The 17778-nt window shown below is 41.7% G+C and overlaps 1 protein-coding gene across 1 annotated transcript in view; it reads right to left on the bottom strand.

Moving 5' to 3' along the window:
• The window catches only part of FGD4 (FYVE, RhoGEF and PH domain containing 4), a 107669-nt gene extending 90226 nt beyond the window's left edge, over nt 1-17443 (bottom strand). The window contains exon 1 of the mRNA XM_015866274.2: nt 17208-17443. Coding sequence (XP_015721760.1) covers nt 17208-17352 — 145 coding nt within the window. The 5' untranslated portion in view covers nt 17353-17443. The remainder of the gene's footprint in view (nt 1-17207) is intronic.
• Between the last annotated feature and the right edge of the window lie 335 nt (nt 17444-17778).

Below are 17778 nucleotides of genomic sequence, written 5' to 3'. Positions count from 1 at the left end.
TACTTTTCAATTAAATATTCACTCTATTAAATATCTGCCTTAAGAAAAGAAGCTCCATGGAAAATGCTAACACCTATACTGTACTCTTATCATTGTGCAACATTTTAAATATAATCGCAGTAATATATTAACTTACCTGAGAAGATACCTAAGGGCATTTAACAAATTATGAATTCACTTCTTCTACTTGGCCCTACACACAGCTCTTCCTATATCAATCTTGCTTGCTCTGCGCATCCTCAACACACACGCCAAAGCAAGCTGTACAGCCTACATGCTGAAGGGCTCCCATCTTTCACTTCCTTTTGTGGCTCTCAACACCAAAATAAGAGGGAGAGGTTTTGTTCACCAGAGTGCTGAGCTTTTGAAAAAACAGCATAGTTATAAAACAACTGAAAAGTGAGAGCTTTATTCCTACCTTATGATGCATTCTTTCATACTAATTTGGCCTACTCTACAGATATATAAGATGCCAGTATTTAGCAAAAGATCAGAATGCTTCCCCTTCTTTCCCATTGCTGAACTCTATCTGTCTAACATGTACTCCAGAAAGTGGACTCTTAAATGGTCATTAAAGTCTGTCTGGATGAATGGAAATCTCGCTATTGCATCTACCTAAAGAATGTATTACTAGGCTGCATTTAAAGAGTGATTTGCTTATTGAGTTTTGCCTATTATTTCTATAGGAAAGCACCAACTGACATAAAAAAACATAGTTTTTGTGTTACCTACATCTGAGGATCATCAGTTGTCTTTATTTAAAATCTATTTTATAATAAAGACACCTGAACCTTGCCAGTTTATCTTTAAAATAACACATCTCTACTGCAAACACACCATAAATATGCTTTATCTTACTCTGCTTGTTTGGCCAAAGGAGGAAGTCATTTCTATAGGAGGCAGGCACAGCCACCACAACTTCCAGTTACCACTTCTCAGTTTCACAAGTATTGGAGCAATGAGATTGTATTAAACAGCTTTAGAGAAAGCCTGCAGCCGAAATGTTTTGTGCTCATTGCACATAAGGCCAATCATTTTACAGGATGTCTTTTTGCCGCAATGCTGTTAAAGATTTCTCAAAATAAGCAAGAGCAGCCTAAACGGGATAAGTAGTTTGGTAGTTCTGGTTTCTCTAATTTACAGCCTATTGTGTGAAAATACTCTGAGGAAATATATGTATTTATACACATATCTCATCTTGTCCACCATGCTCTGTGGAAGTGGTTTATGCAGCAACGTGAAGTTTCAATGACCATTTGTATAATAACAGAGATACTGGGTAAATAAATCACAGTAACATTCTTCTTGACTTATAACAACCCTTCCTGGTTTCTTTTACCTCCAGAATTGTCTTCTAAGCAAACAATGCCCATCATGAAACAACCATAAATAGGCCAAATATATTTTCTCAAACGAGAAATTTCCAAAACTAATGAAGGCTTATGATTTGCTTCTGAGATGAAAAGTACCTACCTGAATAATAACATTGAAAGGGAAGTTAACCATTTTTTAATAAATATAAACAGTCTCAATTCTTTCAAAATTGTATTCCCTGCCATACAGAGCAGGTAATTATTTTTGAATAAAATAAAAATTCAGAAATTATGCTATCAACAAGGTGTTTAAAATAGACAGACTATCTGCTCAAGATCCTGAACTCCCACAACAATGTGCTTGTTGTTTGTTTTTAAGCTTAAAACACCAATAAATTCCTGTTAAAATATCGATGCTTTTATTTTAACGCAACCTAAAATATACAGTTTTTCCATTTCATTTGAAAGCACTCCACAACTTTCAATTAAAATCCCTGGCATTTCACAGCAGTCAGCCAGTCTGCAATTGCATCTGTTTGTCTGAGGATGAATAGAAAACTTCAATTGTCTGAAACGATCAGCCCAGCAATATCCCCCAGCACGCAGTACTGTGTGACACCATTTATCTCTGAGAACTCCACGGCATCTTGAGAATTACAGTCACCATGCTGAGGTCTATGGCTGATCACACAGTGTGATGATTCAGTAGAACAAGGATTAACGTTACCAGTCAGGTCAATGTTTTCAAGCAGGCAACAAGATATTGGCATAGACCATGTATGATTTTTAAGTGGCTTTAATGTAGTAACACATGTAACAATTAAACAATTAAATCTTTCTTTTACTTTTTAAACTAATACTGGACATGATTCAGTCAACAACATAGTGGTTTGGCCTGTAGACTGTTTGTTCCTACGTAGAGTCAAGCATGCTTAGCAGGTACACCTGCTTCTTACACCCTAAAATACTGCCATCAAAATGTATGTCATTCCTTTTAATGCCGCTCAGCAGTAAGGAAGAAGGACAAAACAGAAAACTGCTGAGACAATTTTATTCTGCCAACCATCAGCATTTCAGAAAAGGATTCACTAAGCTTTCAGAGACCACACTGAGTGACTTAAAACCTGGGAACATGAGAAGGCTGCATTTGCACTAGGTGTTTTGGTTTTTTTTGTAATGACATCTACTGAGTTTTAGAAAGGTTTCACTATTCAGCATAAGTAGCTGCAGTCTCCAAAGGGAAAGAACTGTACAGGGATTACAGCAGAAGGAATTTCAGCCACTAAAAGGGTAAGGGTCTTTCACCGGCCGTAATCATTTTTATCCACTTCCACTGACTGCCTAAGCTCAAATTCCAATTTTTTACCATTGCTTTCTAGCTCCAAGTTTGCAACTCACAAAGAAAGAAGTATGCCGGTAAATTGGTGCATTTTCATTCTAGGTTCTGGACTAAGATAGAAAATGAACATGCTGAACTACAGCTAAATGTAGGCATTATACAGTGTGAATAGGACTTTCAGCATATACACAATCTGTGAAAAGGAGACCTTTCAAAAAGAAAAATGAATTCTGCAGGGAACAAACGTATTTTCTGCCTGTCCACATTCCTTTCACCTTGAACATAAAAAAGACTGAGCGTCATCCAGCTGATTAAGTATTAAACCTCTCACCTTTTCTTATCACATGGCCAGTTTAGTCAACGCAGTCACCTCTACTGAACCACAGCATTACCAGGCACAGAATATTTGCGCATGATTCACAGTTGAACTAAACAACAGTTTAGCTGGATGTCAGAGGGAAGTTCTTTACTGTGAGAGTGGTGAGGTGCTGGAACAGGCTGCCCAGAGAGGCACCTCTGTCTCTGTGCTCAAGGCCAGGTTGGATGGGGCCCTGGGCAGCCTGGTCTAGTTTTAAATGTGGAGGTAAGTGGCCCTGCCTGTAGTGTGTGTGTGTTGGGGGGGGGGGTGTTGGAGCTTTACGATCCCTGAGGTGCCTTCCATCCTGTGACTGTGTGATTCAGTGAAATTAGAATCTGGTTTACTGACTGTACATCAGCCCTAAAGCGTTTGAAAAAAGTTCAGACAAGGTCAACGGAGGAACATTCCCCTCAGGTGAATTTCTTTCTCATCTCACTCCACGTTCTGTTTTGTTAAAACCAGTGCTGAATGAGGCACTTCACTGGAACAAACACACACAAAAAGTAAGATATGGGGAAGTATGCAAAACAATCTTCTTTGGTAACAGACTGAAGGGGTAACTGCAGCATTTGGGGACATGAACTCTACTGTAACTCACTGTGTTCCTCAACGTGGTCAAAAGCATTTTGTATATAACCAGCACCGCTACCACATTGCCTTTCCCACCGTGTGTAAAGAACTTCCCATCTCTAAGGAGCTTCTCAGTTTATGCTACTGTGACATTAACTTTGTTACAAATAAAATTCACTGAAGTTGAATAAAATTCAGCTTCAGATTTCAGAAATCTAAATTCTTGTCATCAGTGTTATGCATTATACTATATTCATAATCATTGTAACCACAACACCTGTATCAAAAAGAGCCCATGGTAGTCTTCTGCTGAATCACGCGCTTGGCTTTGAATACTTGGATTATTTTCAGTGTACCCAGATGTGTCTGTATTTGATTTCTATGACAACAGATAAATTCAAGACCCTTCTGAATTTTAAAGGGGGGTAGGGGGAGGGTAATAAAAATGCATAGGAAAATTTACTGCCAGAAACTTTTCCTTAATCTATTCACAGTATCACAGTATCACAGTCTTGTGCGGGTTGGAAGGGACCTTAGAGATCATTGAGTCCAACCCCCGGGGTTTGGGGCTCTGTGTAGCAGAGCGGCACTTCTACCACTTGCACCAGTTGAGTTACCTTACAATACCAGATATGCATTAACTATCATCTTCAATTTCAAAATTCACTGTTTAAATCTACTTGACAAGTATGCACATTTTCAACTCAAATTAATATGCTACATAAAATAAAACTAGCCTTGTCGTCAACAGAATATATTCCAAAGCCAATGATAAAACACTGCTGGCTTTGTTGTCTCAGTTCAATATCTTCGGTCTCATGTGCAAAACAGCCACTTTGTTAACAGGGCAGGCAGGCAACATTATTTAAACATACGCAGACTCATAGATTTGTAGAATGGTTTGGGTCGGAAGGGACCATTAAGATACGAGAGTGGATAATCCTGAAGAATAATCTCAGTCCGTGTAGTCCTTTTTCGTCTTACTCCATATACTCCATATGGCAGACATGGTTATATGCAACAAAAGACAAAAAGCAGCAGCTAAGAGGTATTGATCCTGACCTTTATTTGTTAACATGGAGAACAGAAAGCCTGGCTTAATCTCAAAAATAAATACATAAATAAATAAAAATATACAAATGAAGGTTTAATACGTGAAGGTATTAATTATATCCAAATGCTTAAGCTGAGACGATATCCATATCCAACCATATCCAAACGCTTATATCAAGTTCTATCAAATCACATTAGGGATTATAATGGCCCACTGATTCATACACAGGGAGTATTTTATGACTATAATAAAAGCTGCTTAAAAAACTGCTATACCGCAACACCCATGACAGAGCAAACGCACGGGGAAGCCATTCTGCTTGGCGCAACAAAGCAGCATGGTGGCTTGCTAAAGATACCCATATGATAAGAGCACTGTGAGTCAGCAGACATTGATCATTAGACACCTTCCTCTTAGAGAAGTTTTTACTTTATTAATAGTAGATTTTAGCTCTTGAGTCTCTTCTTTATTTTTTTTAAAGGTGTTCCTTATTTTCTGGAAACTTTTAGGTAATATTTGTATCGATTGCCCTCATCTCCCAAATAAGTCATCACTGACCGACTGCTGTTTGGAAAATAAATAAGTAAAAGATTAATTCATAAAGCATGGTAGAAGAATCTATATCCTTTATATCCAATTCCCTTCTACCTACTTGAAGAAAACAAAAGTATATGCTAAAAACAGAAGTTCCTCTTAAGAAGCGCTCGATTCTATTCTACTTTTTATTCCATGCTGCTTGCTTGCAGCTGCTGTAAAGTTGTTCAAACGTTTTCATTTGAAGTTTAACATGCTTACCAGTTATCAGAACTCTCCTGCCATCTCTCAGAAAGATCTTCCAGCGTATGCCCACACACCATGAAAAATAATAGAAAAGATTCTTTGCATAAAGCGTTCTTTCAGCACGGCGCTCTCAGCTCACTGTTCTCTCTCCTCTCAGTTACTAAACTGTTCCTGTTTCTCTTACCCCTTGTGAACTATACCTGAAGAAGAAAAGCCTTATCAGAAAGCTGATGCTGTTCCTATGCCCTTATCCACTGTAAACAGTATTGTATTTTAACTTCAAACAACCTGTCCTTGCACATGTACAAAGAAAGTTTCCAGCCTTAATACTTCAGATTCTTTAGCTCTTTGTGTTGCAGGTTTCAGCTCTGCTAGCCTTACTCACGCTTCACTGACTTTAATGAAAGTATGCTGTCCTTGTCAAGCATGAGATATTCTCACTTTTCATATTTAAAAAGTATTTTTCCTTTCTGAAACTGAAGTTAATATTTGACAGCAGGCAACTAATTTGATTTCTTAAGAGAAAACAATAAGAAATTCCGTCATTTTCACAATAGATTCGAGGTAGCATGTGGCTGCACAGCCCAAATGTCAGGGGCATGTCGGACTACCTCAGACTGAACATATGGGAAGCAGAGGGACAGCCATGCCTTTTTTTTGTACATACATCTGTACTAGCAAACAGATCTGAACAGACCACCGTGCAAGATGGAAGACGACTAAATATACACACTCCCACAGCCTTCAAAGAGCAGAAGTCATCTACTCCTGCTCAGTTCTCTAATCTCCTTCCCAGGGACCAAAGGGAGGAAATAGTGAGTTTTATTTTCTGAAAGCCAGCATTGGTGTGAACAATAGCACTGCGCACCAGGGCAGCAGAAGGAAGCTGAAGTTCCTACTGCAGGAAACTTTATTCACAGTGTTACTCTAAAGGAAAATTTGCAAAATTTGTTACCGAACTATAGAATATATACATAGAATAACACCTTCTGGTGGAAGGAAAGTGCCACTTACAACACTTAGTAGGCATAAACAGGATAAGTTGATTTTGCATTTGCAGCGTTGTACACTCATTTCTTTACAAGTGAGGATCTGGATTCTGTACTTCAACCACATATGTCTGTTCAGGACATCACACCCAGATGCATTACCTGGAGAGCAGTTAAGTTAAACTGCTTTTATCCACATCTGTTCCCCATGCACACAGTTCAGTACTATCACCAAACTTCTTGCTGACACTGGCAATTTTCTTCCTAAGAGTCAGCTTTAAAATCACTTTCATTTTTGAAAGAGTTCTGTTAATATGCTCTCACAAAACCATACTGAATGTCATGGGTCTTACAGAATAGGAGTCTGAATAATGCGCATCAAATAAGTTTTAAAAAGGCTTGAAGGCTTTGTCCTATCAGAGGATTGTGGTGTTGCTCACAGCTGTGATGCCACGTGCTATTTCTCATGGATGCTGTATGGGTATGGAAAATGTCTTTAGTCATCACTGTTCAAAATGAATAAATCTGACAATTTGGGATGTATGAGACACTCTCAGAAATAATATTTGGTTTTCTATATGATGTCAACACTAATGCCAGCAAATCATGCACATGGTGAAATCAATCTCATTCAGCATCAATCATCTTCATCTCTAAACATTTTCTGTAGGTTACAGGGAAAATAAAAACAGTTTAAACGAAGGCTACATTTCTGTTACAGCTCAAGTGCATTTACTGGAAACAGCCAAAGTAAGCTCATACAAATGTAGGTAACTACAGAGTGAGACACATAAGAAAAGCAGAGATCAGACTTAGAAGTGAACAGCTGTTCAAACTAGAAAGTGGTAATTCTTCACACTTAAGCTGAACAGACACTTGGTTATTTCAGCTATACCAAAACCCTTTGAAAGCTAGTTCATTTGGGTTTTCAGTTTCTTTAACTTCCTCATTAGAGCACTGAATTCTAATATTGTTCTCAATCCTGTCAGCAAAAGCCTTTTAGCACATCCTGTGCACAAGAAATAAAGCCCTTACACAGACAATAAGATAAAAACTGAAAAGGGTAATTCCCAACATGGAAGCCAAGCACCGATGACAGCCATGCCTACACTGACTCTTACTGGCTATATCCAGCAGACAGGATGGATCTTTTAATTCCCTTCCTTTGACTGCATGTCAGCAGTCTTATTCTGAAGATCTACTCTGCTTGGAGGCCAGGGTAAGGACATAAGGAAGTTTAGAAATAGGTTATGTGCAAAACCAGCCAGTGGGACTGTTGTGTTTTAGCTCAATTGCACCTTACCATTCAACCCAAACACAGAAGCCACCCCCAGCATCCTACAGCCATTAGCTTCTGCTCCCTAGCCTAGCTTGGCAGGCTTTAACCAGTTTGTGAACAGCCAGCTCAGTCATCAGCATGCCCTTCACTTGGAAGCCTGGGCAGCATATTTGTCTACTGGATCAGATATAGATTAACAAATTATAAAGAACACTGCTTACTGCATTATCATTCACTATTCCAGAGAGTACAATGTAATCAGAGTAACACTTGGTTCAGATTACCAGGAGAACTTGATGAAAGTCAAACCTCTGCAGCGGTAACTACTGTTTTCTAATACAGACAGAAATTTTTACTGCTAAGAATACGCACGAGCAAATTACTTTACATTCTAATAATGCATAGGACCCTCCAAAAGTACTGCCTCCTATTTATTTCCATGGAATCTACAACAGCTACAAGGAGAACAATAACCCTATTTTACAAAGCAAGTTCTCAGCTACAAAGCACTATTTTTTCAACACAGGCATCACCATTGGCTGTGCATTTTCACCAGCATCAAAAACCTGCATGCTGCACTCATAAAAATCGGCACCAGTGGAGGTAACCTGTTGTTGATGCTGCTGAAATGCACCACCTACAGCCTCACTGTGCTCACATCCACTGTTTGTGCTCCATGAACATTCAGTTCACTGATAAATGTCAGCAGGTGCCACTTTTTTCTGCATGCATGAAGTAAATGAACACACCTTTGCTTCATCCATGTTTTCACACCAGTCACTATTTGGTCAGCCTGCCCCTCTGCTGACATCTGTCACACAGCAACAAAATGTAACAGAATACTGGTGGGAAGGTTCAACCTCTACTGCCATACCACCAATATCTACCTCTGATGTCATGGGCCAACATAATAAAATAGGAGGCATTACTTTCAGAGCAGCCCTTGTAGTTCTCATCTGGAATGTATTTGGTCTTAATGACCAAAGTTAACGTTAGACTGAATAAAAGGAATGCAAAGTATGCCTATATTAAAATTAGGGGCATTGTGACAAGAGTCATCTGAAGAAGGTCAAGCAGTACAACCACACAGAACTTGAAAAGATTTCCAGTTCTAACAAAAAAAAATTATTTTTTCCTGTATCAGTGTCTGTGTTTCCATTCTCAAATCCCCAGTTCTGAAGATGAATGTAATTAGCCAGTAAGTTTCATTTCTTAACTCGGTCACTGATGTTAACACAAATAATGAGCATATTAATATTCAGCTAAGAAACTGAAGCATCGCAGACAAGACAATGAACTGCAGTATATGAGCACAAGAAAAATAGTCTGATTATTCACTGTAAGGAGCTGATAAATCCTGACACAGACAAAACATTAAGAGAGAGACTTCAAATACTATTATTAACCTCAGCAATAATACAGTTTGAGTCAGTTTTAGCTCTTTTTTCAAAATCTCTTGTAGGCTCAGCATCGATTTTCAATTTAAAATACCACTTTCCATCAGGGAAAAGAACCTAGGAGACTGAAAAGGTATTACCAACTGAGTGGCTCAGACTGGAAGGAGAATAAAGACTACCAATATAACCATTATTTGAATAAGAATTTGCCCTTTTCCTGCATACAGACTGCACTTAACAGGCAGTACCCAGAAGGAAAAAAGATCAGTGGATCAGGATCCTCATCCAGACAAACAGCAGAGAGAAAGATCTCTCTATTCCTTCCCTTTTCCTTGTACCTCCAGAATTCAGTGGTACCAGAAGGAGGAGCTGCACTCAGAATCACAGAATGGCCCTGGTTGGAAGGGTCCTCAGGGATCATAAAGCTCCAATCATAAAGCTCCTCCAATCACCGCAGGCAGAGCCACAACTTCCACATTTAATACTAGAGCAGGCTGCCCAGGGCCCCATCCAACCTGGCCTTGAACACCTCCAGGGACAGGGCATCCTCAAGCTCTCTGGGCAGCCTGTTCCAGAACCTCACCACTCTCACAGTAAAGATCTTTCCCCTGACATCCAACCTAAATCTTCCCTCCTTCAACTTAAAACCATTTCCCCTTGTTCTGCTGCTATCTACCTTTCCAAAGAGTTGACTCCCCTCCTGTTTGTAGGCTCCCTTTAGCTACTGAAAGGCTGCACTGAGTTCACCCCAGAGCCTTCTCAAGGCTGAACAAGCCCAGCTCCCTCAACGTGTCTTCATATGGGTGGTGCTCCAGCCATCATCTTTGTGGCCCTCCTCTGGACCCTCCCCAACAACTCCCTGTCTTTCTTGTACTGAGGGCCCCAGACCTGGACACAGCACTCCAGATGGGACCTCACAAGGGCAGAGTAGAGAGGGACAATCACCTCCCTGCTCCCACTGGACACTCAGGCTTTGCTCAGATCTAGATGTCTCACAGCTCACACACATAGAAGGAAAATCATCTACTGGTTTTTGTTTTGAGCATTGTGAGGTCCCTCTAGGAATCACTGAGAAACTCCATCAAATCCTATTGGTGCAGAGTTTCTAAGTGAGAAGGGAGAGGTTGAAAGCAGGAAGAGTGCCCACAGCAACCCCTGGATAGGCCTCATTGTGCAGCACCTGCAATAGGAGGCTGCTCAGGCTTCATAAGTTCCAAGTATGCAGAAGTTGGATGCAGTTACAGTATAATTACACAGCTACAAGGCTGGGTACAGCTACAAGAGCTGAAAAGCCTGATAACAACAGTGACAAACAGAATTTACGATCACACACTCCACTCTGAAAAGCCAAATTTTTTAAAGGCCAGAAGAAATCCAGCCTATAAATCAGTCTGAATTATTTTTAATTATTAGTGTACATTTTCTCTCCCTAACATCCATCAACATCTGGGCAGAGGCTCGACCTGTAATCCTGATGCAATATCATCTATGCATTGGGACGTTTGTTCAGAAGTCAGGAATAAATCACAGGATTTTATGTCTCAGATTAGAGATCCACATCATTTTTCCACCTTTCCAGGCTATTTTACATATTTTACATTAACATCCATGACACGCTTAGTGTTAATACTTAGCAACTTAAAACGTCCCACTTGCTCTGTAACACCTCTAACTCCACGCCTTTTGCCTCCAGTTTTAACCCATTTCATATTCCATTTTACTAAGTTTAGTATAATCAGAGGCAAATTGCATTAACAATCATTAAAATATACTTATCTTTCTTTACGTGTCTTGCTTTGTATACTACCGTAGCAATTAGTTTGTCTCCTTTTCTGCTATGACTCGCTTCTCCATATCTTCTGATAGAGTCTTACTGTTGGGTATTTATGCACTGAGATGACATCTCTGATTTTCATTTTGTTCAGCATCATCTCAACAAAGCCCCAACCTTCCCTCTTCGTATTAATTTCAGAAGTAGTTTACTCTGCTGCAGCCACTTCTGTTAAAAAGCCACTTCTAAGGCAGTTGCTTCAAAAATAAAACTTTAGAAATTCCTCTTTCAACTTCTTCCTTTTGCTTTCCTGTGTGTTTCAAGAACCTATAGCTCTGGGATACCCCCTCTAAATGAGAACTCTGTCTCCTATTCTCAGAAGTACATGTGCTCAGTGATGTCCATAGTAATGCATTTGATTAAGATGCTTCTACCATCAAGAGAGGGAGGCAACATTTACTGTAGGGGTTGGAAGGGACCTCTGGAAATCAACCGGCCCATCCCTTCCACTAAAGCAGGTTCCCTACAAAGGGATATGTGGGAAAGTGTCTAGGCAGGTTTTGAATATCTCCAGAGAAGGAGACTCCACAGTCTCTCTGGGCAGCCTGTTCCAGTGCTCTGTCACCCTCACAGTAAATAAGTTTTTCCTTATGTTCAGATGGAATTTCCTGTGTTCCAGTTCGTGTCCACTGCTCCTTGTCCCTGTCACCACACACCTCTGAAAAGAACCTGGCCCCATCCACTTGACTCCCGCCAAGCACTCATAAGATTCCCCCTCAGCCTTCTCTTCTCCAGGCTGAGCAGTCCCAGGGCTCTCAGTCTTTCCTCATAAGAGAGATGCTCCAGGACTCCAGTCATCTTTGTGTCCCTCCTCTGGGCTCTTTCCAGAAGTTCCCTGTCTTTCTTAAGCTGAGTACCCAAAAACTGGACACAGAGTCAAGATGTGGCCTCACTATTGACTCGCAGTCAACCTGTTGCCCACCAGGACACCCAGGTCCTTCTCTGAAGAGCTCCATTCCAGCAGGTCAGCCCCTCACCTGTACCAGTGCAGGTGGTTCTTCCCCAGGCATAGGACTCTATACTTGCCTTTGCTGAACTCCTTCAGGTTCCTCTCTATTCAACTCTCCAGCCCATCCAGGTCTCATGGAATGGCAGCAAAGCCTTTCTATTGCATTAGCTACTCGTCTCAGATTTAGAATGACAGAAGAAATCATTATGCTTATACAAGTGTAATTATACACCCTAGCTTGACTTACATTCAAGAGAAATACTACATGCAGCATCTCATTCTGTAACAGAATGCATTACATTCCTCACAAGGAAGGAACATTAGCTACAAGACCTGCAGTCAGTAATTTGGTTAAAGAATTGAACTGATAATAATATTCTCACGAAAATCAGTATTAAGAGAAACAGAAGAAGAAGGAGGGAAATAATAAATAAATAAAATATTAGTATCTTCTTTTAAAACTTTATTCATATTTTTTCATTTCCCTCTGACAAATTCTTCATCCTGGGAAGATAATTTGTCTTATACAGCAAATACTTAACGCTACTTTAAGACATAACAGTGCAAAACACGGCTGTTAAAACACTGTAACACAGATCCCACTGTACTCAAGATGTACTGACAAACAACATCAAATAAAAATACTGGTCAATGTTAAATAAGATTTTGCCTGAAATGCCGAGAGGTGAGATAGCCTGTCACCATGAAAGTGAGGGAAAAGTCTGACAAGTGCAGCTTTAAGAAGCACAGATACTGATAAAGGACAAAATAACAACCAAAGGGCAAACGCTATTTTTCTGTACCAACAGCTTGCTTTTTTTGCTTTACTGGTTGTCCAAAAGTAACACAGTCCCTGAGCAAATTCCCCACCAATCCAAAAATCTCCCAAATATGCTTATTCAGTTAACTGCAAAAACAACCTGTTCCTGTGACTTTTGTGTAACAGACTCATTTGGATCATATGCACAAGCTATTTTTTACTTATTCTCAGCTATCCCTTCACGGGCTTCAGGAATGGCATTTAGCAGCATTTACATCTCTCGAGGTCCACTGCAGAGAAGCCTTTCTGGCAAGAAACAGACTTAAACTTTTAGCAAATCCTTGTCAAATTCTTCTTTGAAACTGTTGTGTTTTGTCACTGGCAAGTCAAACACCTGTGAATCAGAAGTCTCATTTATTCCTGATCTCCATGAAGTCAGTATTACGAGACCAACAATTCCTGGGTAAAGCAGATGTTGCTTGGCAAGAGCTACGTAGCCACACCAACCAACCCAAAATACACAGCAACCTTCCCGATAGTCTGCAAACTCAACAGCACACTCTTAGTGGCCTCAAAGGGATATCACGATCCTAAATATTTGGAGAAGAAAAGGAGAAATGAATCAGAAAACAGCAAAATTACATTCAGGAACTAAGTTCCATTTCCTGCCACTTTCCACGCAACGCAGTTGCTTCAATAGGAGGCACATGGGATCAATGTGTCCCACAGAAATAGGAAGTTGTCTAAGAGCAGCAAAGAGGCAAATTTAATAGCTAGTGTATTTCCACAGAAGTTCTGCTTAAGGCAATGCTTTTATACTTCAACTTCCATCCTTTTTTGAAGGGAGAGGAATATGTAGCAGCAAATTCCTAAACAGTTACCTTCCATTCTCAATATTTGCAAGTATCAGCTCTCTTCAAGATATATCAACTTTAGATAACTTTCACAAACTTTGCTCTTAGCAGGAAAACACAGAAGGCAACCAGTTCTTCTTCATGGATGTACCTCTGATGCACCTAGGGATCCCAGGCACTGCTTAGATTAGCCCTCACCACCATAAGGGCTTTCCCTGAACACACTCCACAGTCACTGCAGACTGAGTCAACAACAGACTCAGTGTTGAGCCAGGAGCAAGGAGAATGACAGTCCAAAGTTAATTAGTTAATTATTTTCAAAAATAAAATGGAACAAACCCAGCAACGATAAAAACCAATGAGGCAGGGCAAACTTTAAAGAAAAAAAAAATGAGCACCTGAACACAGAAGGTATTTTTCATAGAACAGGATTATATTCTCATTTAGCTGTCTCCTAGTGCAAAAAGGTAACCCCAAAGACTCACACAGTTCTGTTTACGCCATCCCATAAAATCATACCAAGTTAACACACAAAGATACAACAGCAGGAGCAGGGAGATTTACTCTTTTTGCTTGTCAGTGTTTGCAGATACCCTGCTGCAGCAAATGCTGCCATGAATGCAAATCACCTCAGCTCCCTGAGACCCATGCTGCAGTGTCCGACACTGCCAACATGCAGTGCAGTGCCAGCAGCCGTGTATTTATATATATATAAAAGGGAATGGGAAAAGGAGTCCAGAAACGGTGTAAATTTGCACTTAATTGAACAAAGCCACGGAACCAGTACAAGATTTGCATCTCACAGGGAATGAATCTAGTCAGTATGTAGCAAGGACAAAGGCAAACATGCTGATATCAGAAAAGAAGCCATTTATTGCTAGGAATGCAAGTTACTGAGCCCTCACATTCTGAATTGCCTTCCTTACAAGGCTAAATGAAGTTAACTCATGGATATACAGCCCTCCAGTGCAGTTTAATCCAATGAAGCAACAAAGTGCTGACAGGTTCACACTTTGAAGAGTGACTGGCTTGTGAGAAGTGCTGAGCAAGCAAGTGGCAGCCTACACCTAACTCTTGGCAGACAGTAGGTTTGGACTTAAAGTACAGACTTGCTTTTGAAGTACAGATTTGCTCCAGTTAGTATCAAGTCTGAATTCTAACACAGCAGGGAAAAAAAATCCCATTAATTATTCCCTTCAAAAATGGATTATTATTAATCATACTTTTCCACTGAAAGCCCTTCCATAAACTGTCTCTAGATATCAATCTTCACATTTTACAGCCATCTCAAAGCACTTCTGAAGATTCAAGCACTTTTTTGTTCAGGTCTTTAAATTGATGCCGATTTCTAAAAGGACACCATTTTCACTTGGTCCCATGGATAGTGAAACACACCAATCTTTTTCAAGCATCAACAATATCAATTGCAATTGATAGAATTCAATTGGAATTTAATCCATGACAGTGAATCTAAATGATTCAGACTGTAGTATGCTGAACAGGAGAAAGATATGCCCAGTAAAGATTGGACACTTAGATTGCAACACACAGCACAAGTCCAGTGCCATAACATACAACCTAAGTAGGCCACTTCAGCAGTGGAAGCGTTTTCAGACAAGACCAAGAACAGAAGTACTACCAGACCTTATCTCCCAGAACAGAAAACCTGTAATATCCCCTTCTTCACCACACCAGTGTCAAGGGCTGTTGATGAAATTCTTGCACATAAAGGAGTTGCATTAGTTATTATTAAGTCTTCTTGCTAATTAATGCACAAATTATTCTGAGAGAGTTCTGCTAAGTCTGCGGGACACAGAATCCGGAGTTTTTTCTAATGCATTTATAAGGAAAAGTAACTCAAGTCACGCAACTAGTTTCTTCAGTTGCTTGTCAGACACGGATCTGAACCAACTGCATGAGTCCAGCCCTCAGGCAGAAGAAAAGTAATTCTTGTATTTCACAACACTTGGCTGAGAAAAGGAGATGCACAGGCTACAAGAACTCCTCCTTCCCCCTAGAAAGGATTTCAAGCAGGTCAAAGGTATCCTCCTGCATTAGAAGGCCCCTCAGAATCCACTTTGTGTTTTATAAGCTGGAGTTGATGCAACACTAACCATCATTCTCAGAGACTGTTGCAGTTTTGACAGAAGAAAGAACGTACTCAGGTTTATGTTGCACCTGGGAATTAAGGTTTGTACTTGGAGAATCAAGGCAAGAATCACATGGAAGGATTTATTTATTTTTCATGAGAAAAGCTAAAAATCACCAATAAGACTCCCCTTCTATTTCTCATGTTTTCAGATGTCATTTCTTCATCTTCACTTAGCCATTTTCTTTCATAATACAATCATATTTATCAATCATGGTTCAGGAAAGTAGTATGATATTTGTTACCAAAACGCAGGGATACCTGATAAGCAGCATGTTGTTCACCTCAAAACCCTCACAACCTTCCTGTCACCCAAAAGACACAAGAGCCTGTACAAGCTACGCATGCATTGTGTGTACACTTAATAAATACCAATCACCTGTGAGTTTAGTGTATGCACAGACAAAAAAAAAGCAACAACAAAGGATTGTAGATGAGTGTGGAATTGCTATTCAGGACTCTAGAGTAATGATAAACACCTGGGGCAATGATAAACACCTGGGGCCATTCAGCCTCCACGAAGGTTCCAGGAAGACCCTTTCGGTATGTAAAGAGAGGCTAGAAGAAAGGAACAGACTCTTTAGCAGGGTCAGGACAAGGTAAAAAGGTTTCAAACTGGAAGCGGGGAGAGTTAGAGTCAGTGTAAGGAAAAGGTTTCTTACAGCAAGGGTGGTGAGACACAGAAACAGGCTGCCCAGAGAAGCTCTCATCCCTGGAGACACTCAAGGTCAGGCTGGACGGAGCTCTGAGCAACGTGATCTACCTGTGGGTGCCCCTGTTTATTGCAGGGGAGTTGGTCTAGGGTCTCTCCTAACTCAACCAATTCTATTCAAAAACCTGGTGAAATTGAAGTAAGAAGTAACACAAAACACAGGGCTCCATTTCTGTTCCATGTTACATGAGGCTGAAATCCATTAGGCCTCCAAGCTACAAATACAGCTGTTAATGCCTATTTCCAGATGTAAACACACAGCTGTAGCCTTCAAAAGAAAACCCCACCACAAATAAATTTACATACATTGCCAACACCGTGACCCACTAATGCTGAAAAGTCTCCAAGATAGCCTCTTCTTATTTGTGTATATTCATACCAACACATCTCTTGACTGGGGATTCATGAAGAGACAGCATTCCCCTCTCTACGTTCTACCTGGTGCATTCACAATGAGTGTCTATTGGAGATTTGACTCTGGTTTGTCCACTTCAGCCTCCCACACCTATAAAACCGCCCATATCCCACTGGCTGAGCTGCCACATCACGCAGCCTCATGGCTCATACACACAGCTGCGTGCATCAACTCAATCCTAAGCCAGAACTTCATGAAACTCCCAAAAGCGCGGCTGTGCCGATAGCTCCTTTTGACAGTAATACTGAGGGGACTCACAACCCTCCTCAGCCGACCGTATCACTGTTTGAAGGGGCTGTGGAGCACGACAGGTCCCGCAGCCGCCGCAGGGCGAAGGTGGCGGCCCCGGGGCGGGCACTGTGCCGCGTCTCACCGCTCCCTCAGCCCGAGGGCTGGCAGGATTTAACGAACGCCATTCGTTCATCCCTGTCCTGCGGAACCACCGAAGCCATACATACCTGCGAGCGGGCTTCGGGCGGGCTCCCCCCGCGGGGCGCCGGCGATGCGGGTGGGCGCTGCTCCGTAGGGAACGGGGCCGAGGCCCGGGGTGGATTTCCTGCGGATGGCCGCCCGCCTGAAGTTGATGCCGTCGGCTCCGCTCATCCTCGAGACGGGGGAGAAGGCAGAGAGAAGAGGCAGAGTGAGGAGAAGCTCAGCGCCCTCCCCGTCTGCCGTCCTGCGGGACCAGCATCGCGCTGGGGGAGCGTCCCCCGCCCGCACTGCGGCTCCGGCCGCCACCAGCGCCGGCTCTCACCTGCCCTCCCCGCCCCTTCCCTCCCATGGCCTGGCCCTGCCCTGCCCTGCCCTGCCCTGCCCTACCCGCGGTACCTGCCCGGCTCCTGCCGCACCCCCGCCGACACGCTGAGCCCGCTGCCTCCGCCCAGCCCGAGCCGTGAGGAAACTTCCCTGGGCCCGCTGCGGCCACAGGGTTCTCCTACGAGGAAGTTGAGGCGGCGGGCGCTGCACCTGCGCTGCTTCCTCAGAGCGGCGGGTTCACAGGAGAGCAGGGCTTCAGTGCCACATCCATGC

The sequence above is a fragment of the Coturnix japonica genome, chromosome 1 (assembly GCF_001577835.2).
Source record: "Coturnix japonica isolate 7356 chromosome 1, Coturnix japonica 2.1, whole genome shotgun sequence".
Classification (NCBI taxonomy): Eukaryota; Metazoa; Chordata; class Aves; order Galliformes; family Phasianidae; genus Coturnix; species Coturnix japonica.
This window is presented reverse-complemented; position numbering and strand designations above follow the sequence as displayed.